General features: G+C 52.7%; 10 protein-coding genes across 10 annotated transcripts; 5 read left to right on the top strand and 5 right to left on the bottom strand.

The window, feature by feature from the left end:
* Positions 1 to 608: 608 nt before the first annotated feature.
* N7482_008202 (PSP1 family protein) lies at positions 609 to 3,228 on the top strand (the record flags this gene model as incomplete). Its single annotated transcript, XM_056690326.1, has 3 exons — positions 609 to 1,971; positions 2,029 to 2,647; positions 2,703 to 3,228. The coding sequence occupies 3 exons, from the start codon at positions 609 to 611 to the stop codon at positions 3,226 to 3,228; spliced, it is 2,508 nt and encodes an 835-aa protein (XP_056540091.1).
* A 1,738-nt stretch (positions 3,229 to 4,966) lies between these two features.
* N7482_008201 (DUF2264 domain-containing protein) lies at positions 4,967 to 7,259 on the top strand (the record flags this gene model as incomplete). The annotated part of the gene is made up of 3 exons (XM_056690325.1): positions 4,967 to 5,852; positions 5,921 to 6,137; positions 6,194 to 7,259. The coding sequence occupies 3 exons, from the start codon at positions 4,967 to 4,969 to the stop codon at positions 7,257 to 7,259; spliced, it is 2,169 nt and encodes a 722-aa protein (XP_056540090.1).
* Positions 7,260 to 7,515: 256 nt separating this feature from the next.
* Positions 7,516 to 8,397, bottom strand: N7482_008200 (uncharacterized protein; the record flags this gene model as incomplete). The annotated part of the gene is made up of 2 exons (XM_056690324.1): positions 7,516 to 7,957; positions 8,021 to 8,397. 2 exons carry the CDS (start codon positions 8,395 to 8,397, stop codon positions 7,516 to 7,518), a joined length of 819 nt encoding a protein of 272 aa, XP_056540089.1.
* Positions 8,398 to 9,128: 731 nt separating this feature from the next.
* On the bottom strand, positions 9,129 to 10,290 carry N7482_008199 (zinc-dependent alcohol dehydrogenase family protein; the record flags this gene model as incomplete). Its single annotated transcript, XM_056690323.1, has 3 exons — positions 9,129 to 9,322; positions 9,379 to 10,123; positions 10,183 to 10,290. The coding sequence occupies 3 exons, from the start codon at positions 10,288 to 10,290 to the stop codon at positions 9,129 to 9,131; spliced, it is 1,047 nt and encodes a 348-aa protein (XP_056540088.1).
* A 511-nt stretch (positions 10,291 to 10,801) lies between these two features.
* N7482_008198 (uncharacterized protein) lies at positions 10,802 to 11,281 on the top strand (the record flags this gene model as incomplete). Its single annotated transcript, XM_056690322.1, has 2 exons — positions 10,802 to 10,999; positions 11,054 to 11,281. 2 exons carry the CDS (start codon positions 10,802 to 10,804, stop codon positions 11,279 to 11,281), a joined length of 426 nt encoding a protein of 141 aa, XP_056540087.1.
* A 1,169-nt stretch (positions 11,282 to 12,450) lies between these two features.
* On the bottom strand, positions 12,451 to 13,230 carry N7482_008197 (uncharacterized protein; the record flags this gene model as incomplete). Its single annotated transcript, XM_056690321.1, has 1 exon — positions 12,451 to 13,230. The coding sequence occupies one exon, from the start codon at positions 13,228 to 13,230 to the stop codon at positions 12,451 to 12,453; it is 780 nt and encodes a 259-aa protein (XP_056540086.1).
* A 1,042-nt stretch (positions 13,231 to 14,272) lies between these two features.
* Positions 14,273 to 15,454, top strand: N7482_008196 (zinc-binding alcohol dehydrogenase family protein; the record flags this gene model as incomplete). The annotated part of the gene is made up of 1 exon (XM_056690320.1): positions 14,273 to 15,454. The coding sequence occupies one exon, from the start codon at positions 14,273 to 14,275 to the stop codon at positions 15,452 to 15,454; it is 1,182 nt and encodes a 393-aa protein (XP_056540085.1).
* A 775-nt stretch (positions 15,455 to 16,229) lies between these two features.
* On the top strand, positions 16,230 to 18,157 carry N7482_008195 (Ankyrin repeat protein; the record flags this gene model as incomplete). Its single annotated transcript, XM_056690319.1, has 4 exons — positions 16,230 to 16,615; positions 16,681 to 17,199; positions 17,555 to 17,580; positions 17,667 to 18,157. The coding sequence occupies 4 exons, from the start codon at positions 16,230 to 16,232 to the stop codon at positions 18,155 to 18,157; spliced, it is 1,422 nt and encodes a 473-aa protein (XP_056540084.1).
* A 180-nt stretch (positions 18,158 to 18,337) lies between these two features.
* Positions 18,338 to 21,155, bottom strand: N7482_008194 (beta-glucosidase; the record flags this gene model as incomplete). Its single annotated transcript, XM_056690318.1, has 8 exons — positions 18,338 to 19,736; positions 19,799 to 20,053; positions 20,109 to 20,269; positions 20,327 to 20,415; positions 20,468 to 20,601; positions 20,664 to 20,830; positions 20,892 to 20,974; positions 21,029 to 21,155. 8 exons carry the CDS (start codon positions 21,153 to 21,155, stop codon positions 18,338 to 18,340), a joined length of 2,415 nt encoding a protein of 804 aa, XP_056540083.1.
* Positions 21,156 to 22,785: 1,630 nt separating this feature from the next.
* On the bottom strand, positions 22,786 to 26,564 carry N7482_008193 (HECT-type E3 ubiquitin-protein ligase; the record flags this gene model as incomplete). Its single annotated transcript, XM_056690317.1, has 3 exons — positions 22,786 to 23,708; positions 23,761 to 25,863; positions 25,943 to 26,564. 3 exons carry the CDS (start codon positions 26,562 to 26,564, stop codon positions 22,786 to 22,788), a joined length of 3,648 nt encoding a protein of 1,215 aa, XP_056540082.1.
* Positions 26,565 to 27,316: the final 752 nt, after the last annotated feature.

The raw sequence follows: 27,316 nt of genomic DNA, 5'->3' as shown, positions 1-27,316 counted from the left end.
GGGCAATACGCTGCAGGAGCGTGTCGCAGGTGGTGGAGATTCCCCGCTTTGGCTTGATGCGGCTCATCATGCTACCTCCCTCCAGCCGTGGCTCTCGAGACCAAGACATGTTTCTGTACCTGCTGTTTCTCCTGCAACTCACTTATCTCTGTGATTCTTATGACGATTATAGATTTTATGACTGACTCTTTTTTTGTCTAGTGTTGCACATAGCGCATCCATCTAGCCATCCATCGTATCCTCGAAAAATCGAGATTGACCTCTTATCTCCAACCTCATCGATCGCGTGGAACAAAGACTGGTGCTTTGTTGTGTGTGTTCGACTTGATCCATTAGGCGCCTATACAATACAGCCTTCTCACGTATCTTCCGACCATCATACACGCTTGCCCAACTTCCGGTTCGTCTTACCCTGGCGCTTAGCCACCCCAGTGCTTGCCTTTTTCTCTCTCGTCACTTCGCCCTCTCTCAGACGGGTCCAAAGTTGCGCCGGCTGAGTCTTTCTGCATGAATACAATCTTCTCTTCCAGGGTTCTGTATGCTGATGTTTCCCCTAGGATTCCTAATCAGAGACCATGGCTGCGCCATCTAACAAACAACACCCCATAATGACATCCAGCACCCCGTCGGCGCCTGGGGCGACTGCGTCCGCTCGACTCGAGAGGAGTCACCCGGGGGTGCGCCGTTCGACACCTGACTCAGAGGCGCTGGCCTCGTCCGACGATGATGGAGACCATGCCCCTCTGACTCAGACCATCACGGCGCCTCCAATGAAACCTGCGCGCCGGACTTCGTGGCTGAACGAGGTACCCCTGTCGGTCCAACGCAAGCATTCCTTGCCTGGAGGCCCTCTCTCTTCTGGCCCCTCAAATCCCGCAAGCCCGTCCAGTGAACAGGCACCATGGGCAGCCAACACCACCAGCCCCGGCTTGAGCGGCTCTTTCAACTGGAACCAAGCTGGAGGAAGCTCGTTCCCATGGGGCACTGGTATCTGGAATCCAGAGTCCCGCAAGGAACCCCCCTCACGCCTGTCCGAAATTGTGCCTTCTCCAACTATGACCAACCCACCCCCTGCGACTGGACCTCTCGGCGAGGAGATGCTCAGCCCCATCACTCGAACGATCTCTGGCGAGTCGGCCATTCCATTCTCGATCCCGCTGCACCCAACCCCCAAGACATACCGGTCCCAGTCGTATTCAGTCGGGCAGATGGACCCGGAGCTCCTGGGTATGATGGCAAACCAGCAGTCAGGTGGTGGAGCCCAGTATCCGAGTGGTCGATCTCGTGGCCCGGGACAGATGTCTTCGGGCCAGCCCCGTGCTTCACGGCCAAGTGTGCTTGGTGAACTAGGTCACGATCCTGCCATGCTCGGTCGTGTTCGAGAGGACGATGACGGCGATGAAAGCCCCAACGGCTCGGACGGCGACATGAACTATTCCGCCAGCCAGGCCCGCACCATCGAACAGCTCGCCCGTGAGAACGCGATCCTCCGTCAGCAGGCCGCCGCAGGCCAAGTGGATAACCGCTTCCGCGATCGTGCGTCTTCATCTGCCTCTGTCGCAGGCGGAGTTCACCCGCTTCACCGCATCCGAGGCGGTGTCCCAGAAGAAGATTTGGCTGTTGAAGATCTGGGTGAATTGCGGGATATTCAGGGCTATGGCCCCATGCGCGGCAACACCAGACGGCGCTTCTCCGAGCACTCGGCCAATTTAGAGCCGCAGTTCTCCTCCTTTGCCTCGCCTCTTGAGAACCGCGCTCTGGAAAATGTGCGTAAGGCTCATTGGCAGACTTCTCTCGGGTTTGGAGGCGCTGCCGATATGCCACAGAGCCGTCGCCACTCGTTTGCCGACATCCCCATGCGTCAGACCTCGATCAGCTCCGTCGACTCGGCTGCCCCTCGAGCTGCGCTCGGAGAGCACGACGACGGATATGGCAATATTGGTGACTATTCTAATCCGTCCATGCAGCCGCGTAAGCCCCTTCTATTACCATCAATACAATGTTCACGTTGACTGATATTGGCTCTAGAATCCTACTACTCCCGGGAGCAGACCTTGCGCGGCGATGGTTCCTCTGGCATCCCGGCCTCTCTGAACCAATATGCCATGTCTGGCGCCTATAGTCGTCAACCACCTGCTTTGTCCCATGCTCATCAGAACCAGCTTCTGTATATCGTCTCCTTCAAATGCCACCGTGCCGACGTCTTCTACATCCAAGAGGATACCGGCCTTCAAGTCAAGCCTGGCGATCTTGTCATTGTCGAGGCAGATCGAGGTACGGACTTAGGCACCGTTCAACATGCCAACGTGTCTCTGCAGAAGGCGCGTGAGCTCAAGCAGCAATATGCCGAGGAGCATTACAAATGGCTCATGATGTTCTCCCGCCAGGGACAACTTGAGGGTTCGAATGTCGGCAGTACTGGCTTGAACACCCGCAGTGCTACTGGCGGAATGGGTCCCCATGCCCATGGTGTCCAAGAGATCGCTACAGATATCAAGCCCAAGCTTATCAAGCGTCTGGCGCAGAATCATGAGATTCTCACGCTGCGTGACAAGGAAGGGAATGAGGCCAAGGCCAAGCGAGTATGTCAGCAGAAGGTTGCTGAACATCGACTGAATATGGAAATTTTGGATGCCGAGTTCCAAATGTAAGTTGACCTGCTGTGGCTCTTGCGGGAACTGTGAACTTAACTTCATTTACAGGGACTGGAAAAAGCTCACCTTCTACTACTTCGCGGACTCGTATATCAATTTCAACTCCCTGGTCACCGATCTGTTCAAGATCTATAAGACCAGAATCTGGATGTCTGCTATCAACCCCGCGTCATTTGTGACCCCGCCCTCGGCCGGCCTTCAAGGACCATCGGCTGGCATGAGCAACCCTCTCTACAGCCAGGACGCATCGCAACCCGACCGTCATCCCCAGCACGACACAGGAGCCTACCCTGGAGCTCGGGAGGAAACTAGCCGCGAGGGCATGGAAAACCCAGTCGGCATGCTTCGTACTACGTTCACAGACTCGTACCAGCCCTTCGCCCAGCCATCGCGACAGGTCGACAGCCCCTCAGCCGATCCCTTCGGCCCCTATTCGCCCACTAACTTCGGGCCCCTGGAGACCGGCTTCTCAGATTATCCAGCCGGCAGCACCGGCTCCAACGTGGCCGCTCGCATACATCCCCCACAGGGAGAATGGTTTGGCCGGTTTCAGGGCCTTTCGCTCAACTCCTGACCTTGTTTATCCTTACCTCTCCCTACAATCAATCCTCTGTACAATTCGTCAGCACCGTGATTCTCTCTTCCACTCCGACTTTCCTCCTTTCTTTTTCTCCTTAGTAACCAAAGAGATTTGTGCACCTAGACGGTTCGATAACTGCGTTTTCCATTGCTGTTTCTGCTTTTTCTGTTTTTCCGCCCCTTCGGTGTCTTCTGCACGTTCAGACCCAAAACTTTGCGCCTTGTGTTTTTTTCCCGCGAAAGAATGTTCCTTACCCCCGATGGCCCGTAACGCCATGGCCGGATGCCAATTTTTTCCTATTTCTTAGCATGTCCTTCTTGTCTCCTTTCCTTCGTTCTTGCGTCGTGGGCCCGTGTGTACTACTCCGTGCAGTCCATCTCTGTCCAAGTTAGAATCCATACCCTGGGGTCTGTTCTAGGTATACAGGCCCCGCACATTCGTTACACTTACTGCTTACTTTCTCCATTCTACATGTTACTTTCGTGCTTTCCCTTATGTGACCCAGCCTCTTTATCTCAATAGATTCGAGTGAGCTCGGCTCGCATGACCAGAATCAGATTGTGTGGATAATCCAAGACTGCCTTCGGATGCGCGTGCCCCTGCGCTTTATTATCTTGCCTACCTTGCTTGTGCCTTTTACTCAACATTTCAGCATATATTGATTTATCCTGTGGATTATGGGTTCTTGAATCCCGCTTCGCTTTGTTGGTATCCCGACGACGGCTTGAAGATACGTGTCTTCGAAGGCTGGACAGGGCCTTCAGCCCCTGATACTATGTTTTCCAGTCGCATACCTTCTATAAAAGATACGTGTGGAGCACATGCTAGGGCTAAAATCTGCTTGGTCGGCATTGAGGGCTGAATGAGAAAGCCATGTCATGTGTGTCTGTCTGCCCTAGAGCTCATGTGGTGAATTTGCTCAGACCAGATCCCGCCTAACTCGCGGAATGACTGGATTACACGGTCTGAGTTTGCTCCGTCGCGACAGTCTGGGGGTATTTAGTCCAGCGCTCAAGTGGAGCGGATATTGAGCCTGGGAAAACGCCAGACGTCCAAAATTCTGCCTCGCGAAGCAGATTCTTTCCAGCATTGGGACCAGACTGTAGAATCCACTCGGGGTCCTCGTAACTGGGTACTGATCTGGTGTCAATATATGTTAATAACGATGGTACGGACTCTTTACAAAGCGATTCACATTGTTTTCAAGACATTTGGTGGCAGCACGAATGCTTTTCGCGGTGATATTGTCCTGGTATAGTTATAGTTCGTGCATTTGTGCATTGATAGTGGGTAATACATTGGGCCCCAGCAGCTCAGTCTTTTCATATCGTCATCTCCTACCGAATCGCCATTCGCTTCGGTCGTGGTCGACTGACTGATAGAGGTGAGCCGCTAAAGGTTCGAGTGGAATTTCTCGCTGGAGTGGTCCACGGTGCCGTTTGGGATAGACAGATTGGTACATCCAGGACGTAATAAGCGAGAATGAGCGTGAGCATTGAACGGGATTAGCACCTAATCTTATTAGATCTAGTATATAGGAAAATCAAGGGCCCATCAGCTATCCGGCATTGCAGTTGTACCGATCGGTCCTATGGCCGGCCGACACTTCGCCCGCTGCCCGGGACTCACCCCGCTGGCCGAGGGGGTCTGAGGATGGATCTACGGGAAATTGAAATTCTCCTGCGAAAGGACCTGTCACCGCGGTATATTTGCTATTGACCATTTTCTCGTCATGCCTACATTATCTGGCTTCTCTGACAATCCCTTCCGTACCAGGCGCGATATGGTAAATGCGACCTTGGCCATATTGCGACCGTTGACCCGTCACTTTTCACCCTCTAACGCCCGCATCCGCCTTCCTGTTTCCACGAGAGTTCACTTCGACGAAGGTGCCGCGCAGCTTGAAGGGTTCGCCCGACCTCTCTGGGCAGTAGCTTCCCTCCTTGCGTGGCAGTCTTCGGTGGAGACAAACACTTGCCCCGACAGTACTCTTGCCGAGGCGATTGAGGAAGTTATAGAGCCATGGATCCCGGGCTTTGTTGCGGGAACCGATCCCGATCATCCAGAATATTGGGGTCCGATTCGCGACATGGACCAGCGCATGGTGGAAGCCGAGGTGGTTAGCTATGCGCTCCTGTCCGCTCCAGGGAAGCTATATCACAGCCGCGACGAGAAAACCCGGAGAAACATCACGTTTTGGCTGCGAGGGATAAATGGGAAGCAGATGCCCGATAACAATTGGCGATGGTTTCGGGTGTTTGCCAATCTCGCGCTCATTCAGATCTGTGGTGTGCCTGCTGCGGAGGTGCTCGATGAGATGCATGCAGATTTCCAAGTTCTCGATTCCTTTTATCTCGTTGATGGCTGGTCTAGCGATGGTCCATGGCTCACGGCACAAGAAGAAGAGGAAGAAGCGGCAGAATTCGAGCGAACGAGGCGACGGGATGCAATTGGCAAAGGGCGACAGGTCGACTACTACTCTGGGAGCTTTGCCATTCAGTTCAGCCAGTTGCTGTACACCAAGTTCGCAGGGGATCTGGATCCCGAGAGAATCGCAAGATATAAACAGCAGGCCCGGGAATTTGGTGCCTATTTCTGGCAGTATTTTGACTCGAGTGGTATGGCAGTCGACTTGGTTCTGCGAGCTCAAAGTTTTTGAACACGGGGCTGACGGGATACTTGCTAGGCTCTGCTATACCGTTCGGCCGATCTCTCACCTACAGATTCGCATGCGGTGCCTTTTTTGCTGCGCTTGCAGTGAGTCCCGTGTCTGATATGCCATGGCCTCTGTCCAGCCCAGGCCGAGTCAAAGGCTTCCTTCTGCGACATCTGCGATGGTGGGCCGCTCATTCGGACGACATTTTCCATTCGGACGGAACCCTGAACATTGGATGGCTTTACCCGTGAGTCGATCATGCCTCACTATATGGTTCAAACCCATCCTCATCGCTTGCTGCAGGAACATGTATATGTGCGAGGACTACAACTCCCCACAATCACCCTACTGGAGCCTCAAGACTTTGATCGCGGTTGCTCTCACACAAGATAACGATTTCTGGTCTGCAAACGAAGTGCAGTATCCGCCTTGTTTCCCACCGCGCCTTGTTCCTGCTCCTCGACAGATCCTCACGAATCATCCGGCGGGAAATCATCATTTCTGCCTGTCGCCGGCTCAGTTTCTCGCCTGGCCGATGAAAGCAACTCAAGCCAAGTACTCCAAGTTTGAATTCTCATCCACTTTTGCTTTCTCGGTGCCCACCGGACCCCTTATCCAGCAGGTTGCACCCGACTGCACCTTGGCACTGAGTAGAGATGGCGCTGAAACGTGGGCAGTAAAATGGCGTTCTTGCGAGCCTCGATTCACTACCGTTTCTCTGAAAGCACATTCACGTACATCCTCTGTTGAGGCTGCATCGGTTCGATGGTACCCGTGGGGGGACAGACAAGTTGAGGTTGACACGACACTAATCCCACCGACAGACCAGTGGCCGGACTGGCATGTTCGGGTTCATCGAGTCCGAATCAACTCCGCGCTTCGTAGCCTGCACACTGTTGAGGGCGGCTTTGCCTCGCCAGGCCGGTGCTCCCGAGACGGATGGAAGCTCCCCGACATTTGTGCTTTAAGAACAGATATGGATGTTGGCTCTAGTGAAGGAGTGATGGAGACGGGTGACTCGGTCTTAATGCTATCAGTAGCCGGAGCCAGTGGTCTTGCTCCTGGTGTGGGAAAAGACTCATCGGCGTGTGTAGTAACTAGAGCTCATGCTCTGAAGCCGGATGCAAATACGAATCTGGCACATCAGAGAACGCTTATCCCGATTATCACGCGTGATATCGCTCAGGACCTCCAAGCGGGGGATGAGTTTATGTTTGTCACCCGAGTCTTTGCCAGTTCGGCCACTGCGAACGGCCACCGAAGAGTCCGCGGAAGCCTTGCAGATCGATGGGCAGACAAGCCCGCCGTGTCGTTGTCGACTTCGGATGACTTGGGATCGGACGCAAATTGTATAGTTCTATTTCCATAGCTGAATCAAGATGGTGGCTCCTTGAGCTACTTTTCGAAGGCTGGGGTCTGCTTCTAGCTTCTAGCCCTTTGCGGATATGAGAGATTGCCGCCAACCCCCGTAGTTGACTCAGATATATAAAGGCCCTCCAAGTTCGGCGTCTTTTTGGATGGATAGTGACCTATCGAGCGGATGCCAGGCAGCTGTGACCACATCAGTGCCCCCTCCAGGAACAAGATTTCCATGTCGAGACAAACAAATGCACAACCCACTAAGATCAAGCAAACTTATCATGCTTCCCCTTCACCTTGACATCAAGCACCTCCTCATGGAAATTCCCCTCCCGCCTCGCCCTCCGCAACCTCCGCACCTCATCCTCCTCTAGCTTCCTTCCCACAATACCTTCCAACTCCTTCCGACTAATCTTCTCATATGCCTTATTCTCCTTCGCTACGCGAAGCCGCGGCTTAAACCGCGCCTGCATCCGGATGCGCACCGTCGTCTCGAACGATATCGCGCTCGCGTCGCCGCGGATCTCCACGCCGCCAGTCGCCTTGGCGCTTTCTTTGACGCAAAGGAAGGATTCGGCATCGCCACCCCGTGTTTGAAGGGAAAAGGTTCCGGGGATATCGGGGGAGGGAATTGCGAGGAAGGATTCGTAGTGCGACACAGCAGCAGCGCTCGCGCTGAAAAGGCCGTGGCTGTCGCAGGAGAGGTATCTATACCGCGTGGTTAGTTTGGTTCATCACCCAGCACGGTCGTACAGTATAGCCACCACTCACTTTCCATGGTGCCCCTTAAAGCTAAACGACTCTGTCCCCGCTACTCTCGTCGCAACCCACACCTGCCGCACATCATGCGGCTCGGCCGTCCCGGGGTCCCCCTCGATCAGATTCTCCAGCGCACTCGCGTAAACCTTGCCAATCGCATCGCTTGCCACACATGTCGGCTCATCGGACGGAAGGACGAGGACCACAGGGCCCGCAATATCGCTCGGCGTGTCGGCGGAAACCCAGCTCTGATCGTCGGGCGGGTTGTCGTCGGTCTCCGCAACGTCAGGCGCGTCGGTTTTGCGGGTCTTGGGGGTCTTCTCGCTGTCTGGGTCACGGTGCTTGCGCTTTTTTGGCTTGTCGCCCTTAAATGTCAGGGGCTTGACCATTGTGTAGGTGGGATTGGGGGAGTTGAGCGTGAAGTCGGAGGTTGGAGAATGAGGTTTGAATGCGGTGGAGTGGAGCGGGCTTATCGATAGCTGCCAGCTCCGCGCGGACAACTCAACTATAAGTGGGCCTCTACCGATTAGACACGGTCTTGCCCTTACGGAGTACATGCAAATGTATAACAGGGAATTCAATCTCTAGATTCTGGACAATTGGAAAGCACCTGTCACGTTAGACCATTCCTGCGTGTTGCTGTTATTCGAACTGCCATCACGGAGTATGCTGTCCGTTCTAGATGGTCATGTGCAGGAACCAAAAATTGGCCATCCAAGACTACTAAGAAACTGAGAAAGGTCAGCTATTTTCCAGTTCCACCTTAAATTTCACATTTTAAGACCAAATGTGGAACCAGGTTCGAAGCAACGGGTTTACCATCGCGCTACACAATGCCATGCTACGTCTCACCAATTCCTGGGACCTTGGTGGTTACTCAGCGCACCTCAAGGTCCTCACGCCGCGCCTCTTTTTAAAAAGCCGATTCTCCCATAGCGAACCCCGCGGAATACTAACACTTCCAAAACATGCATGTCTGCAAGAAGGCAATCTTATTGTTCTATTTCAAGAATCATCCTATTTGCCGAAAGAAAATGGGTATGAAACGCTCGCATCTCATCAAATCGTAAAGGTTTTCAAACGCATCCCATCGACCCACAACCAGACCCGAGTTCTAAATCTAGTCAAAAGTGATGGCTGCCTTGATGGCACTCTTGTTGCGCATGGCCTCGAGGCACTCCTCCCACTGGTCGATCCTGTACACCTTGTTGACAATGCCGTCGACCTTGACCTTGCCGGAGTCCAGGTAGTCGACCGCGGCAGGGAACTTGTAAGTCTCAGAGAAGCTGCCGAGAATGGTGATCTCGTCACCGACTGGGTCACTGTTAGAATTGGTCTTTTGGTAAACATGAGGACTGATGTCAACTTACAGATCTTGGAAGGAGGCCACGAGACACGGGCAGAGTCGGAGTACACGCCGTACACGACGAGCTTGCCGCCGCGGCGGACATAGTTAATGGAGTCCTCAAGGATGCTGACACTGCCAGTAGCCTCGACGACGATGTCGAAACCGTAGGGGTTCTGGGCCTTCAGCTGGGCGTACTGGGCAGAGGCATCCTGGCGCGACAGCTCGACATACTCATCACCAGCTCCCAGCTTCTTCGCAAGCTCCATTTTCAGACCACCGGGGGCGGCGACGACAACACGGCAGCCACCGCATTGGCGCAGCAGCTGGGCGAGAACCAGACCAGTCGGACCGGCACCGAAGATGAGGACGGAGGAACCCATCTTGGGGGCAATCTTGTCCAGACCGTGGGCCGCGCAGGAGGCAGGCTCAAGCAGGGTGGCATCGATATCAGACAGGTTCTTGATCTTGAACACGCGGCCGGCCGGGTAGGCGCAGTACTCCGCAAACCCACCGTTCATGGTAACACCGTGAGCCTGGAAGTCCTCGCAGAACAGCTCATCACCGCGACGGCAGTAGAAGCAGGTGCCGCACAGCTCCGAGTTGTCGGCCACGACGCGCTCGCCGATCTGGAAGTCCTTCACCTTGGGGCCAACGGCGGCCACAACGCCAACTGTCTCGTGGCCGGGAACCAGGGGGAACTTGGCAATGAATTCACCCTCATGGATGTGCAGGTCAGTACCACAAACACCGCAAGCCTTGACCTTGATCTGGTTTCCCAATGCTGGTTAGCCACGCTGTTTCAACTATTGTTCCGGGGCCGACTTACCAGGATGTCATTCTCGCGCAGCTCCGGCAGAGGGATCTCGACGAGGCTGTGCTTCTTAGGCTCCGAGTACTGGAGGGCCCTCATGGTCTTGGGGAGTGTGGAACCCATTATGGATGTTTGAAGTGAGGTTTCTGCGCCAGCGAGTCAGCTATCATGTCATTTATAGCAACGAGGCAGGGATTTCCGCAGCAAGCGGTGGTCCATGCGACATACATTGGGAGAGGTGTGAGTATGTAAGAAATTTGACAGCAAAAGTCGAGGTCCAGAAACGGAAGCTACGGAAGTACAGTTACAAAGAATATCGAAAGAGAGGGAAAAGCAGGCCTGGCCTGGGGGACTTAAATACCCTCCACGAAGGAGGGGCAATTCTCCTGCCGAAGGCTCGACGCTCATGCAACTCGCCCCAGGCCACCGAAAAAACAAACCTCAGCAAGGGCCGATGAAGTCACAGCTTGGATTGGACAGGTGTGGGTCCCAGATCGGCGCCGGTGACACCCATAAGCATACTTGCATCGGCTCAACTACTTTTGCGACCCTCAATTGACACACTCGTGCCGGGCCCCGAGCTGCTGCTGCTGCTGTGCGCGACTCCACCGCATAGACTGCCTCAATTCCGAACATGGACAGCTTGTACAGCTTGTACAGCACAGCCAGGGCCAAAGGGTGTTACGAAGACCCCTCGCCCAGCCGCTACGTCGTCCAATGGCATCGGCCGCCACGCCGCGCCGCCGAGTTTACGGTGCGCATATTGGGGTCGCGTCGTGGCGCACCGACTCCGGCGAGCAACCAGGTCGACCAGATCGATCCAAATTCAAGTGTTCTGGGTCGTCCCACTTTGCAAATGGCAGATCCATCTTGACGATGACTTCAGGGCGTTGCGGGCTTGGGAAATGACTTCATTGTTCGACTCCACGGCCCCGCCTCGGAAAACAAGGCACCGAGAACCCACCACCAGCAAGAAGATCGGTTTCGGAGGTCGCTTCTCCGACGGTTCACCGGTGCATTTGGCCCGGCTCGGTATCTACGCGGTGCCAGCGAGGAAACAGCAAATCTTCTCTCGATCTTCTGGCTTGATCTGACTCGAATTGACTGGAATTGACTGGAATTCGAAGCCCGTCGCGAGACGCGAATAGGAACAAGCGTTGGCTACGTCCGCCTCACCGCTGAACTCCACCACTGCCCCTCCTGCGGCCAGCCACAAAACCGTTCGGCCCCGCATTCATCATTAAAGCAGTCTCCGAACAGTCGCCCACACTAGCGTTGGTCACGCGGCTGTGGTATTGGGTGACAGCTCAGTTTTGGGCTGAGAGAGACAGGGGCATTGAATTGGACTCATCGAGCCCGGCCTGGACGCGGTCTCTCGAAACGGCCGCGAAGGGCGACAACGGGGACTATCTAGTCATGAACCACAGCCAAACCAACGACAGGTTCCGTCGTGGAAAATCGATGGACCGAGAGTTCCAGCCAGGTCTGATTTCCGAGGTTTGATTGTTTCAATGCGGTTGAACGGTTGAGATCTTACAGTGGCGACTGCGGTGTGGGTGTTCGACACGTCGCAAGGGGCTACCCCAGACTGGCCGTTCAATGGTTCTAGACTTGACCAGTGACTTTCCCAATTGTGTCTTCAATTGACAGTGTGCCTGGCCTGAATCTCCCTTGATCTCAGCTGCTATGATCAACTTGAAATTGCGACTGTGGGATTGTAGAACGTCGCCGTCCTCCGTATCAGGACCGGAATTCTGTGCAAATATGATTTAATTAGGACTTTTGATCCGGAGAATCGGTAAACATTGCTAATGCTATCTGGTTTTCAATATGCACCGTCCCAGGCTGCTCTTCTATCTTACTCCAGCTACCACCCATTTGCCAAAGAAACGAGTGCACCTACACTGAAACCGTCTTACTTGGAAAGGCAGTCAAGAAGATTGAACTGGTCCATGTTCAGGCACCCGAAAACGTCTAATGTAACATAGCCCACCTCGAGATACCTCATGTATGCATAAACATTAGTGCTGCAATTCTCGGTAGTCACCCCATCCTCACAAGTTTCATGTCAGAGCGGTTTTGATGCTTTTAGAAAGTCATATGCTTTCACATGGGACAGTCACAGGTACTTGACTGCACTCTTTAAGGATTCCTTGAGCCAAGAAAACAACAATCATCGCTTTAACCAGGCTACAGTGCTTATATATAAAGTTTTGATACCCCCGAAATACCCACTTAGAGCTCTTTGGCCATGTAAATGGCAGACCTGCAGCTTCAAAAGCCTCACTCATTCCACCTATCGGCGAGAGCTCCCCCCGGAAGGAATGCCTGTATAGCACCATTCTCTTTATGATATCGCCGCAGATACAAGCAAATTGAAGGACATTCCACTCTAGCCCTAAGTTCAATCCACCATATACTGCGACCTGCTTTGCGGTACCATAGATAGAGCAACAATAGCGCTACAGGGTATTTTCTCCGGAGCAAGTCTTGGAAAGTGCCATGGATAATCCGCATGAAGAGTTGGGTCGGACCTGTTGTGACCTCGCTATCCGGGAGGTCCAGAATCTGGGATACCGCGTAGGCGGCATGAAAGTACGGGTTAGTTTCCGCCGTAGATGAGTCTGTGAGGTCACACACGGCGGCCAAGGGCGCGGGTATACCATCTATGCCTCCCTCTGGCAATGGTGAATGCATCTGAGCATAGGTCGCCGCCATGACGCGGAAAAGGCTGTCCGGTCGCAGCGGGTTAACCATGTGCCACAATGACATTTTACCCTTGCTCATATGCAACCAGTCCAAGTCGGAGGCGTCGGAGGACTTGAGAGGCCACGCTTGTTCCGGTGTACATGCGTCAGGGGATGAGAAGGTTAAGATAACCAGAGCAGCGGCAGTGCCCCAAATTGGATCCTTATCTTCCGCCTGAATCGGTTCTCTTAGCCGCTTGTTCAAGAGAACTGTGCTTTGAGACCAGTGATAACACTCTTCTAGAGTGCGACGACAGCCTAAGGAGCCATTCAGATGGCGGTCATATGTAAGCGCCACAGCTAGAGAGGCATGCATTAAGAAAGGGTACTGTAGACCATCCGTTAGCCGAGCTCAGGCCCATAATGGATCATCCGGCTTCCATGTTGTCTCATGAAACAGAATCTTGGTATAGTAAAACTTACGGCGAAGGCTAGTTTCAGGAGCTTGCGATTAACTTGTATCATATTAGGGTCGTCGGGGGTAATGAGACTTCGTCCAAGATACCGGGTTATAAAATCTTGACATTTTGTGTTCAGTTGATAGGATGTCGATGCGTCGGATGTCCAAACCGCATTTGTGAGAGGGGGCTGAAGCTCTGCTTTTCCTCTCACTGCCAATGGCCGCCCTGCATCAGCGGCGACGGGCTGGAGGTCGGGGATGTTCGACATGAAGTTGCATAATACCCCGAAGGAACTACATCTCTTGCACTGTGGTTTGCCTTCGTCGCACTAGCAGACCAAGGAAATTCGATCAGCCAAGCGCCAGATTATTGAAAGCCTACGGCCACCCACCTTGAGTTTTCGAAGCTTGCAATTTCGGCAGCCAAATCTCGACCTCCGCGGAGGCCTACCCTCCCGCGCCTCTCTAGGACAAGTCGAAGCCATGCCTGGTTAATGTTAATTACCCAATGCCTCGCGCAGCTTGGCTGTGTGGGACTTTTCCCGAGTTCGATGGGGATTCAATGACGGAGGGATCCGGAGCAGGTGGAGACGGTCTTGCTAAGTAGGTTCACATCGCCATAGGCACGCATAAGCTAACCCTCTTTCGGATCTTCCACCTTTCACGCTAGCCGTTCCTCGGGTGCAGAAGTCTCTGATTGGCTGCGCGACATCTGCCCTGAAGCCATCCGCCATCTCTAATCAATACCAGATTGCGTTGGACGCATCACTGCCCCAAAGAATACTGGGCTTGGAATAATAGCTTAATATATAAGAAGAAGAGTATTCCTCGATATCCTACGAAGAAATGCTACTGCCAACGGCATCCGACGCATGACTCGTTAACTTGAATACCAAACTCGGTCCACATAAAGTTCTATACCTCGAAAGCCTTCGCTTCCATATACAAGCAGTCCAGAATGGCCACCCACCTCGCCGCCGTCGCCCTCGCAAAAGGTGCACCCTTCGAGGTCCAAGCCCGCCCCACGCCAAAACCAGGCCCAGGCGAGCTCCTCATCGCGGTCAAATCCGTGGCCCTCAACCCAGCGGACTGCCACATGCGTGATCAAGGCCTCTTCATACCCACCTACCCCACGGTCATTGGCTTTGACATCGCGGGGCTAGTTCTCGAAGTCGGCGACAACGTCCCCGTCGGTGCTTTCCAACCGGGGATCACCCGCGTCGCCGCGTACGCCGCCTCCTTCTGGAGGTCCTACAATCCTAACTACGGCGCCTTTCAGGAGCGGTGCCTGGTCCCTTGGCAGCATGTCCTGCCTCTTCCTGATAAGGGTATTTCTTGGAACCAAGCGGCAACCTTGCCCGTCGCCGTCGAGGTACCCCTTAGCGCGTGGGATATCATGGGGATTTCGCGGGTGGGAGAAGCCACTGCTCCTCCTTCTTCATCTTCTTCTGCCGTCTCCGCTGCCCTAGTCGGCGCCGATACTAGCAGAGAAGCTCAGGAAAATAAGGCTCAAAAGAGAGAGGCTCTCTTAGTCTGGGGCGCTTCCTCTAGCGTGGGCACAATGGGCGTGCAAACCGCCCGGCTACTGCGGGAATATCGCGACTCTCCCTTTGCTGCGGTCTACGCCACGGCCGGGGCGGCGAATGAGAAGTATGTGCGCTCCCTAGGCGCGGATCGCGTTTTCGATTACAAAGAGCCGCGGGTTGTGGATGCGATTGTGTCCGCAGCCAGAGAGGACGGTCTAGTGATTCGCCACTGCTTTCTTGCCACGGGGCAGCTGGCGCCATGCCAGGCCGTGCTGAAAGCTTTCTTCAGGGATGATCAAGGCTTCAGGGATAATCAAGGGAGAGAGAAGCTGAAGGCGAAGATCGGGTCGGCGCCGCTTATTCCTCTAGATGCGGAGGAGGTAGACGGGGTGGAAACCATCTTTGTGATGCCGTCGATGGACGAAGGCGAGAGGGTAGCTCAGTTCCAATATTGGATGGGGCCGTGGCTGAGGGAGAAACTGGCCAACGGGACGATCAGGCCGAGCCCGGAACCGAGGGTTGTGGGAAAGGGTTTGGAGGCTATTAATGCTGGGTTGGATGTGCTAGCCCGGGGGGTGAGTCGTACGAAGTTGGTGATAGAGGTTGCAGAGTGAGGGTTTCTAGGAGGCGGACACCAGGTCCTTGATGTAAAGGAGTAGTATAGGTATTTAGATAGGAAGATAGGATGCCTACTTAGTTAGTAAAGGATTAGGGGGCTCGTACGGCTATAGCTAGAAGCCTCCTATTCCCTGTTTGTCGATATAGCATAGGGCTCATTGTTATAAATCTTTTCCTCCACTCCAGGAACGTGCTGCCTACTTCTAGGGGCTATATAGCTTCCGGGATACTAAAAGTAGCTTCTAGGGGGTTGTTGGAAACCCGAGAGGGCGTGCCTTACGCTCGGGGCATGACACTAAGTAAAAGAAGGAGGCTTTCTCGTGTTTAGGTGAAGGCGGATGCACCATGTGGATCCCGCGTATCCCATCTCTTTCACTTCTCATGTAGGCCTCATGTGTATCCCTCGCATTTTCGTACCAAACGAGGCAGTAGGAGACGGCCAACGTGGAATCCGAACTCCCTCGCCGCAAAAAAAGGTATGGTCTGAGTAGTGTCTGAGAGTGATATTTTTGATGAGAGAAGCATCGGAGACAGAGAGTCCTATCGCACAAGCGTTATGGGGCAGCTCTTTAATGTCTTTTTCATGCCATCGTTCAGTGCCCGCCGGTGGAACTATACAGCGCTTTGTTGCAAAACCCACCGCCAATTAGGCACATCTTCTAATTGGTTAATTCAGTTTATGGGACCGCGGTTCCGGGGTCTGATAACTTAGAAATAACAGCCCCCAAGTAAGCGTGATAGCAATTTACTATCGTTTCTCATCCACCCGCCATGGATGTCCTGCCTCCGCCAGACTACCCTCCGGTCAAGCCGAGCGAGTACCCTCAAATTCCAACACGAACGCCACTAGTGACTCTTGATACATTGCATGCTTCCTGCGTCAGTGGTGATATCCAGAAATTTCGGGAGATTCTTGACTCACAAAGTTCTTCGCCGGAGGGCTTTGACATAGGCGACTTCTATGCGATAATGATCGCAGCCATCGAGCGAGATGATGCGCAGGTCATCAAAGAGCTTCTTGATCGCGGCTTGCCCATGGATCCACTATATGCATTGGAAGCCGTCAAAGTGAAGGGGAAGGATGCTCTGAAAGCTTTCCCCCAAAATGGATGGGATATCAATCAGCCCACGAGCGAGCTTAAACCTCCCGTACTAGGGTGAGACTCAGTATCCCAATAATCTTGACGATGTCATCAAGGATAACATTGTAACATTTCTCTAGTTATGCTATTGCAGATGAGGAGATGGCAGCTTGGCTCCTTGATCATGGAGCTGATTCCAATCGGCAATGCGTTATTGATCTCACACCATTCTCCTTTGCTGTCCAAAGTGCCCCAATATCCGTGATTCACCTCATTCTCAAACATGGCGGAGATGTTCGGAAAGGCCAGCTTCTTCATCATGCAATCGAACGTCGATCGGACACCATCGAGGTCTTAAGGCTTCTCCTCGAAAAAGGAGCCCCAATTAATTCAACTATGTACGAGAATCATTATCCTTCTCGGGCGTTATTCCAGTTTATGAGTCTCGGAACCCCCCTGCACAAAGCATCTGAACTCGGCAAAGCTGACGTGGTGCAATACTTGCTCGGCGAAGGTGCCAGCCAGAGTATCAAAGATGCAAATGGTTGTACAGCTATGGAGTGTGCGCAAATGTCGAGCCAATGGGAAGTCATCGAGGCGTTAACAACGGGATGTAGCTCGTCTGTTCCGTATTCATTTTACATGTTTTCACCGCGCTTGTGAGTTTTTCAGACCAGTTAGAGCGACCTTGTCAACACATTACTCACACGAAAACTAAGATACAATAAGACCAGCCCTTCCGGGATTGCTTTAGGTTGAAATCTTATGGGAGATACACAATCCTTAAACACAGTTCCGAATCCTCTAAGAAATTTGTGTTGTTCAATTGCCTCTTCTGGACTTGCCAGGACAGTAACTACTAATCGACTACACGAATGACGCCACAGCGACCACAATATTCTCTTTAACTCCGTGTCTCATTAACTGTACCGGATTGGCTGGGGCCAAGATGTCCCACTAAAACAAGTCTTCGAGTCGCGATCCAATGGAGACTCCGATTAGCTAAGATTTTAGCCCCATTGTTTTCCACGCTTATAAGGGTAAGGTGTTGTCCCCCGACTCTCAACATCCCTTAATCTCCACTAAAAATAACATCATTTGACAAAGATGAGCTCTCTCCTCACAGCTCTTGGCCTCCGTGCCGCCGATTCACTCGACTCTCGAATCCCGAACTTGGGTCCTGCCTTCCTGGGTTTCCATTTTGTTTGGGCATACGGCGTCCTCTCCTCGCGCACCCTGAAGCAATGGTACGGCATCGACCACCAAGCATCACCTCGTGAGGACCTGGTCAAATATGGAGATGCAGCTGTGCGAGACGGCAAAATCACCCGCAAACAACTGAACATGCTTAAGCGCAATGAAGCGGCCCATGCCAACTCGGTCGAAAACTACTCTCTACTCGTCGGCAGTCTGCTGTTTGCGTCGTATGCTGGCGTTCCCGCGCAGACAATCAATGTGGCGGGCTTATCGTACACTATCGCTCGCATTCTATACGGGGCGGTCTATATCTTCATTGACAGCCCGAAATGGAGTTACACTCGTGCGGTGGCGTGGTGGTGGGGCAATGTCAGCTGCTTCACTCTTCTGTATCAGGCTGGAAAGCTTCTGAGTGTCTGATCGACCTACCGTTGTAAATATTTGTCGCTGAAATGAATCGGCTATCACGTACTATATACCAGGGTCTACAATGCACAGCTTGGGGAAATGGTCATCATAATATTGATACTTGATTCCAGGTCACAATGGACGCGTAAGTAAGTCTACAACTCGTCAAAAATTCCAAGCTTTACAAACTTCTCAAGGGCTGTCATCAGTGACGACTTTCATAGAGGCAGTCAGAGGAAGGTCCCTGCTCGAGGAGCCAACATAGAGGTTATAGCTTCCACTCTGCAACAACCACTTCTGCGCAACGACATCCCAAGTGCTTAGATCCCGGCGAGTCAGCGGGAATGAAACCTTGACAGACTTTCCAACTGGGATCAGGACCTTGTCGAATCCACGGAGCTGTTTCACTGGGCCACCGGGGATTCCAACATAGATTTGAGCAACTTCAGCGCCCGCTCTACGTCCGGTATTGTGGACATTGGCAGTGACTGTTGCAACTGTGTCCCAGAGATCAAGGGCACCACCTTGCTCGATGGCTCCGCTGGGGTATGCAGCGATACCATTCTTCGGCGTAGAGACCTTGAGGTCGGAAAAGGAGAAGGTGGTGTATGAGAGACCGAAGCCGAATTCGTAGCGCGGTGTAATATCGTGCTTGTCGAAATACCGATAATCAGTGAGGACACCCTCGTCAAAGTCCGACTGGGGGAAAAGGCCGTAAGGTGTGACTGCACCATCATGGAACAATGTCGCGTAATCGGATTCGTTCTTGGCAACGGTATAAGGCAGCTTGCCGCTGAAGTTCGCGTCGCCGTAAAGCAGAGAGACGATGGCGCGGCCAGAATCTTGGCCAGGGAGATGAGCAAAGACAATTGCAGTGACGTTCTCGTTGTCGGCGAATTGGTCCACCAGACGAGTGCCGGCGTTGTGGATAACAACGATGGTGTTGGCGCAAGTCTTGGCGACTTTGTTCACCAACGCATCGGAGTAGTTGTCATGCAGCCCAGAACGGTCCATACCCTCGGTGGCAAAGGCATTAATGAAGACGAGGCAGGCGTCGGATGCCTCCATCAGCCCAATGGCGCTGGGAGCGACTGAGGTATCCCACATCAAGACGGTGCCATCTTCATAGGCCCGCTGTTGCAGAGCATCAAGAGGAGCACTTAAGTAAGGCCCACTGTTGGCACCAGAGCCACCACCGACGGACAGGGTGCCATTAAATGCGATCTGGTAATCATAAGGCTCATCAGTGACGGTAGTCGAGAATGCATCAGCAATCTGGAAGATTGCCGGCTCGAAGCCCAAAGCCCAGGGGTTGTCAAGGAAAAACTGTCCATTGGGCATGTAGGTGTCAGGAGCTTTGGCATCATAGCCGAAGACAGAAACCAGTTTGGGCGACTGAAGGGGCAGAGCGTTCTTCGTGTTCTTGACCAAAACATGGCCTTCCACCGCACCATCATACAAAGTTGGCTTCGCATCACGAGTGAGTGCATTTACAATGGTATGAGGCTCGCTGATATTGTACGGCATGCCAACACCAGGGGCAGGGAAGCTCGATTGATCTTGTCCCATCTGATACCAAGTCGCGATGATGCTGTCGTTTCCGTTAGCCAAAAACTATGTGGAACCAGTATCAGACTGTCGGTGGTTACTTACCGAGTTGCCATATCATCCAGGCGAGACACAGGAACACTACCGTTGGTAAACGCTTCGGTGAAGTTGTTGCCCCAGAAGGAGAGGCCGTTAGGCATAGCCATGTCGAGACCAGCGAGGGCAGCTCCAACACCAGAGTGTTGAGCATCCCAATCAGTGACGACAAATCCGTTGAAACCAAGCTCAGTCTTGAGAAGTCCGTTCAGGGTCTTGCTGTTCTGGCAGCCATATGAGTTGTTCACTCGGTTGTAAGAGCACCTAAAAAGAAGTTAGCTCCCGCTTGTGAAAAAGCCCTTCTCATCTTGCAGCTGACATGATGTTCCCAGCTCCTGCCTTGAGAGCATCCTGGAAGGGCCAAAGATACAGCTCATGCATTGTCTTGTCATCAATGTTGCTAGATATTGACTCGACAGTCTGATTCTCGGAATTGACAGTGGGGTTTCGGTACAGCTCCTGCTCATTAGCAATGAAGTGCTATTCGAATTTAGTATGAACACCTGCTAACATAATCTCCGGTATGGATTGATTTACCTTCACGCTGGTGATAACACCTTGCTCCTGGATTCCTTGCACAGTTGCAGCAGCAATTGCACCACCCAGGTAAGGATCATTTGAGGGGCCTTCCAGAAGTTAGCAGATGCAAAGATCTTATTCCCTCTTGCAGGCACCAACCTTCCCAATTTCTTCCACCCGTGGTGGTTCTCCCCAACGGTCCAACAACAGGGCCAAGCGCTACTTGGACACCCTTCTTTCTGAATTCACCCCCCATATGCCAGCCACGCTCATAGGCAAGAGACTTATTCCAGCTATCATTGTCCCACAGATTAGACTTGGGGGAGTTTAGGATTTGGTACATCTTTTGACTCACCTAGCACCCACATGTATACCACTTGCATAGCTGTTGACAAAGTCTGTAATACGCACGCCGTTTCCTGCATCCTGGAGACACATGCCAGTGAACCCAAGTCGCGGAATGGGTGCAATATTTCCGGAGCATCCGTTCTCGGTACTAGTGACTCCGTACGTAAGATTGTTCTGGGAAAGCCATGGTCAGTATAAGTATAGAAGTGTAAGTGAGCCTACGGATGAAACTGACTTTCTCTTCCAGCGTCATCTTTGATACCAAGATTGCGGCCTTTTCATAGGCCTTGGCCCAATCGCCAGATCCTGTGCCATTGGCTGCGTGGCGTTAGATAGCACACATGGGGATTTATGGAAAGCAGTCCAACCTACGTGAAGGGTACACCGGCTCAGACTGGCCGTAGAAGTGTATATCGGAAGTAATATTGCTTTCCGCATAGCCAAGGCCACACACCGAGAGAATGGCCACTGCCACTCCCAGCTGCTGTGCAGAAACCATGGTGCAATTCTCCAATCAATGAGGCCTTGCCCAGTTTCTTGTGAGTCTGTGATCAACAGGCGTATCCGAAGGTGGCTCAAGCCCCTCTAAATACTTTTCCGCGCCTTCGCAAGACACACGGCATTAAATGTCTGCCGACGGTGATGACATGCCCCGAGTATCACGTAAAGTCCGGGCAGAGACCTTTTCCACCATCAATTTCCTCTTTTGTAAAACCCATGACGATATCCGAGGCTGGTACAGTACGAATTTTCTCCACGCTTGGCATGAGGCCAAATAAGCTAACCCCGCATTTCGGCTCTTGGTTGGGGAAATTGCCTTCTGTAGTTGTGGAGGGGCCTATGAGAGCTAACTTGCAACTAGTGGCCATCTTACTTTGCGGCGGCTAAACTTCGGGTGTATGCCGTCTTGTCGTGCAGGGAGGTTTTGCAGAAGAGACATACGAGATCCCTTGATAAATGCTTTCTAAATACGCACATAATCTCAACAAGGTGACTTTAACTACGCAATAGCCACTTGTTCTCCTCGATAGGTCTCCTTTCCACGAATTTTCGTTAGATCTGGCAAAGGGTGTTGCACACAGGCAACTGGAGGAACCCTCAAGGCTACGGGAATTTATCGGGTTTCCACTTAACTACCCCCTCTAGCAACGTATCCACTCATAATTGGATACCCACCCAACTGACGGCACCGCAGGAGAGTATAGCACACACAATAATGTGCAGGCTCGTGGAAGGCGGGGAGGATGTGGGGCTCGGTGCAGGGCATGCATGAGGTTCCATAATCTGGGGCGCGAAAGAGCGCGGTGCGGGTGTTTTAATCAAAAAAGGAAAGAAAAGACCAAGCGTTATGGCTTGAATGACTCCAGAAACTTGGCGTTTTACACAGGGGCAGTGCAGGTAGTGTCCGTTGATATTTAGTCTATACGTTCTACGGCTCGCGTGGCGTGCGGGGGTGGTTGGGATAGATCTACCATGGCTCTCAAGGCCAAGCAGCTGAGCGATACCACCTCGGTGGAGCTTAGCAGACCATTAACATCAGTGATTATACCCGATCCCACATATACTTCCCCCGGCATATACACGGAATCTGGGTGGGGTGAATTCGTTCTTGTAGTACCAGACAAGGCTCGGCAAAGCGGACGGCATGCCCTATGACTCGACCATAGGCTGGTCTGGCGGATAGATGCCGAGGACGGGAATTTGATCTAGATTTGTACTCATATCCGTTATGCGGCGTAAAGGGTGGGTAGGTGGAATGAGGCGGAGTGAGGAGTTGCAGCATACATCGGCATCTATGGAAACCACATCAGCCGAACATAAGGCTTGTGGATACTGTACAGGACCATGCTACCTTGATATCCTCGAACTACTGCTTGATTTACGTGCTATTGTTCCTTCTAACTGGAAGACTGGATGGCAGCCTAGAGATATCGTATTTCGATAAGAGCAATTAACCCAGCAAACGCCGCCATGTGGATTCTAACCCCCAGCAAAAAGAAATAAGAGTCCAGAATGCACCGCGTCGAGGAAACGCACAACCAACGAACGTCCAGCGTCCATAAAACATTCATAGCCATCATGAGTGGCCCAGCCATGAGCAGGAGCAAAAAAAAAAAAAAAAAAAAGACTCATTTCAATCCAAAGCCCTCGCTATTCACAACTGCATCCCAAAGCAGCTTTTGGAGCTTCTCCTGGGAGCCGTAGCGGTACAAACCCAGGGTGTTGAAACAGGTCCGTGCGATCGGATAACGGGTGCAGTCGTCTCCGAGACAAGCGAGCCGCATGGACAGGCTAGTCGCGCCCATGGCGGGTATCCGGTCACTACCGGTGACGAAAGACAAAATCTTACGTTGTGCCTGGGGCGGAGCGGTTTCGAAGAAATCCCAGAACCATTGCACCACCGCCACTGATTCGGGTCGGTGAGTTGACCAGTTATCATAGGTAGCAACTGCCCGTAAGGACGTCACGTCAAGGGGTTCATCTGAGCCGCGAACCAGTAACTCGATTTCATCCGATCGAAATAGTGACAGAGCATTACCGCCGCACACTGTAAAGAATCCCCGTTTAAACGGCTCAAACTGCTTGGTCACCGCTGTATCGAGGAGGTAGCGAACATACAAGTCCACGAATTCACGTCGGTTCGAATTGGTCACTGGGCGATTTTCGCCTCCTGTGCACAGCGGCACAGTCACAACTTCTCCGTACCGATCGACTTGAGCGACAAAGTCATAGCAGAAAGTCTCAGCGACATCGCCTTCGAAATCCAGTAGGCCTCGAAGGCCTTTAGCAAGTGCAGGTCGGAACTCAGCAAGGTCATCTAATGTGCACTTGAACCTCGAACGGTGATGGTTTAATGGATGCGAGCCAGTATTCTGTGGTGGAGCTGCAAGCAATTTTCGAAAGGCAAATGGCGGCAAGGCAATATCAAGAATCGTGGAGTTGTAAATCGCAAGTCCGAGCAAGACTCCAACCAAGTAAAATTGCTCGGATGATTCGAAGCAATAAGGGTTGAAGTAGCAGTACTTGGAGTCGTCATCGTAAATGAACAGACCTGCCCAGCATAAGTCAAGGATTTCAATCAGCTAAGATTTGATTTTACTTACCATGGTGCGGATCGAAAACCTCCCGGACAAGCAGAAGAAACCACTCCTTGCGCAGACCACCAGCATCAACGCCTTCCTCTCCGACGAATTCGATACGGAGGCCCTTCTTGATCTCCTCAGACCCTGCCCCGACGGACTCACTCACAGCGCGCATACTGTCTTCAACGAGACATTCTCGCCGCACCTTCAGAATCAGATATTGGCTGACCGCCCGATGGTTGAGAATGCTGCTGAAAAAGGCCTCGCGAGCTTGGACTTCCATTTGACGACGAGCATCATGCTCCATTATGTGAATCTTAGCCCAGATACTAAGTAGAAACGGGTATTGGCAGAACGAAAACTTGGAGCTTTTTGACTCCCAGATTTCGAAGTCGGCTATCAGATCGGAATAGTCCAGCAAGGTGTTGTAGAAGGCACTGATAGGGACCATGTAATTGTCACGACGTCCTGACTGGTTCGCAGCAGGGGTAGCATAGCGCAGGGTCCTTGGGTCCCACGAATGCACGTCGGACTTCCTAGATCCTTCGGTGTTCGCGGTGAACAACAGAGACAGAATTCTTGAGCCGGCTCGGATCTGCCAGTCTTCCGCATATGCCACCGGTGCTTCCTTCTTCTGCGCTGGCTTTTTGTTCGGGCTTCGTCGATTATTGAGAGCCGCATGTAGCTCGGCTGGCGTGTTACCGGCAGCGCTGGCGAAGCTTGGAACAAGCTCATCTCCATCATTCGTGATCTCGCAGCGCTTACGGCCATGTTGACGAGTCAATCGATAGGTGAGAAAGCCGCCTATCAGTTCCACAATCCGTTCGAATTGACTGGGAGGAAATCGAGCGAACCAGGAGATAAAATGGTGATGGCATTCGTTAGAAACATTGGACATCAGACCTAGAATCCGCTTCACGATTCCATAATGATGATTTGAGCCCCCGTGGCGAGTGTGGTCTTTGCGAGAAGACTTGCCGTCCCTGGTTGCTGGTCGTGGGCCTTCATTCGGGTGGGATGGCCGTCGACCATCACGGTGTGGAACTTGTGCAGATCGTGTCGGAGTATAAGCACTGGGTGATGACAGCAAAGGATTGGCAAGCAATATGAACAACCACCTGGTGTCGTCCGCCTTCTTCACGAGACGGCGTGGGCGCTTCAAAAGATTTTCGACCGTTTTCAGGAATGTCCGCTGGAGGTGTAGGCGTGAATCAATAATCTCTCTTTCCAGACGAGACAGATCCGCCGACTCCCATCTCATGTACCGGACTGAATCGGCTTCTGAACGTGAACGATCAGGCTTCTTAGCCACCCAGCGCTCTGCCCAAGAGCTGCCCGCAGTGAGAAGCAATTGATACCACCGGCCCACTTCGGCCCAGTTGATTCGAGGAGTTCTCGAGGATACTAAGCGAGAATCGTGACTGGCTCCATCCTTAGCTGAGGAAGGCATGTGGCCCTCGGCCTGGGCCCATTCTGTCATCCACCAAGACGAGTTCTCAGCCAAGTCTCCCAAAAGAAGAGTTTTGGCATCTGGCTCAAATACTGCTTCATTTAATGCTGGTTCCATCATGGCACTTGGGTCGAGCTTCATCCTCGGGGGGTTGCCGCTACTAGCCGACCGAATGGAGGGTTGATGGGTTGAGAACGATGAATTGATAACGTCGATGCCTTTGAAAGCAGCAATCAGGTAATTTTCCAATCGTTCAAATACCCAGGAGCGAGATTCACGGTCTTTGTTCTCCAAATCCGAATGTTGAGTTGGACGATCGTGGGGTTTGCGATCGACCTTTGGACTAGTCTGTAGATCCGAGTTGGCTCGAGTTCGGATTGGCGCGTCCTTGCCTCCCCACTGAACCGTGTGCGGCATCAATAAGGTGGATTTATCCTTCGGCAGGCCGAGTCGTTGACCAGATCCAGACGTGCTGCGGCTGCGAGGGTCTCGAGAAGCCGACAGGTAACCGCCACTAGGGCTATGTGTGGCCAATGACGACGAGCCCTCTGGCTTTGAAGGACAGACTCGGCCACTGTAGTTGTCCTCTTGTGCCGATCTCAATCGGGATCCATCTAGAAGACCGTCAAAGTACATCGAAAGACATCTGTCAATCAGGTCACTGAGGCGCTTAGCTGACAAAAGCATCTCTAAGACAGCAGTTAGTAACTCCTACCCAAGAGTAGAAAGTCAACAGCTTTGGTGGTCACATACCTGGCCTCGGCTCTAACGGCCGTGCTGATGGCGGCAGCGGTGGTAATGGGCGTTCGTCGTAGGGGTGCTTCTTAAAACGTCCCTCTCGAGACCGGTCTTCACCGTCTGGTTTGATGGAGCCTTTCGATTCGGTCGAACGAGTCGAAGATTCGCCATCAAGGTCGGTGACCATCAAGCAAGCAGAACAGCGAAATGTCTTCAAGTTCTGTGGCCATCGTACAGTCGAGTTGCAGGTTTGACATTTCGTTTCTGCGAGGTCCCCTCCTCCTTTCGAGTCTTTGCGGGGGCTCCCTTCAACAGGCTTCGGCGGGTATGTGACCTCGTCGGAGTCTGAATCTGAATTCCACATGTTGGCTTTTGCCCTGCCACGTCTTCTCCCGAGTCCAGCAAATGGGAACGGGTGACTGATTGACCGATGGTGCCCCCGGCGGTATGGGCCGGTGGGGGTAGTGCCGTTCATCATGGCCATCGTCGGCGCATTCTGGTGCTCTGCTGGGCGTCTCTGAGCGCCTTCGGGGGCAGGAACCACGGTAGTCTTGCGAGGAGGATTCGAAGGGGCAGCAGGCACGCCGGAGCTCAAGATCGGAGGCAGCGGCGGGTCACGTCCAGGCCGGGAGGACATGAGGGCGCATCTGTCCGACTCGGGTTGGTGGAATCACCGCTATAAGGAAATCCAGAAGTTGAGCCAGCGTATGGAGCTCGGTATTTGTACTCGACGCATGCGAATCGACCGTGGGGTAGTGACCGGTAACGAGGATCCGAGCGAGTGGAAGGCACGAGTTCTTTGTATCACGATCAAGGGCTACAGCCGAAAAGAAGCAATCCAGACAAAGAGAACAAATGATCCAAGCTTGAGGTGATGCAGTATACCCAAAGACGCTTGCACAAAGGGTGAACTGAGGAGATGTCGTAGCAATAGCTCATAGTCAGCCTAGAGACCAGACGGATTGGGCAAGCCGCCGACCAGAGCAGGGGTGCACTCAATTAGGTGCCTCAGGCACATAAGCGGCGGGTAACTTGACTTATTTTAGCTATTTTTGGCACGTCCAACAAAGTGCCTGGCAGTGCCCATCTTTCGTCAAGTAACGGAGTAACATTGTGGTCATTCAAGCTAGCATCTATCCCAGTGATCCACTGAAGATCATCCCAGTCGACTGGATCCAGGCGCTAGAGGACGCGAACCGAGCGGCCCCGGACAAAGCACACGAGCACCCGCTTAGGCCGGTGGAAATTCTCCTAGGCCAACAATTCAAGACCAAACGTGAGTACAATGAATCTTACAGTAACTACAGAGCCTTAGCGCCGGTATGGAGTTGAACCAGTCATACTTCGTTAATCAGGGGGAATTCAACATAAAACAAAGATGGCTTTTTG

This window comes from Penicillium canariense (assembly GCF_028826845.1).
Source record: "Penicillium canariense strain IBT 26290 chromosome Unknown utg000006l_segment0_segment0, whole genome shotgun sequence".
Lineage (NCBI taxonomy): Eukaryota > Fungi > Ascomycota > Eurotiomycetes > Eurotiales > Aspergillaceae > Penicillium > Penicillium canariense.
Note: the sequence above shows the minus strand (reverse complement) of the source record. Positions and strands in the feature narration are given on the sequence as shown.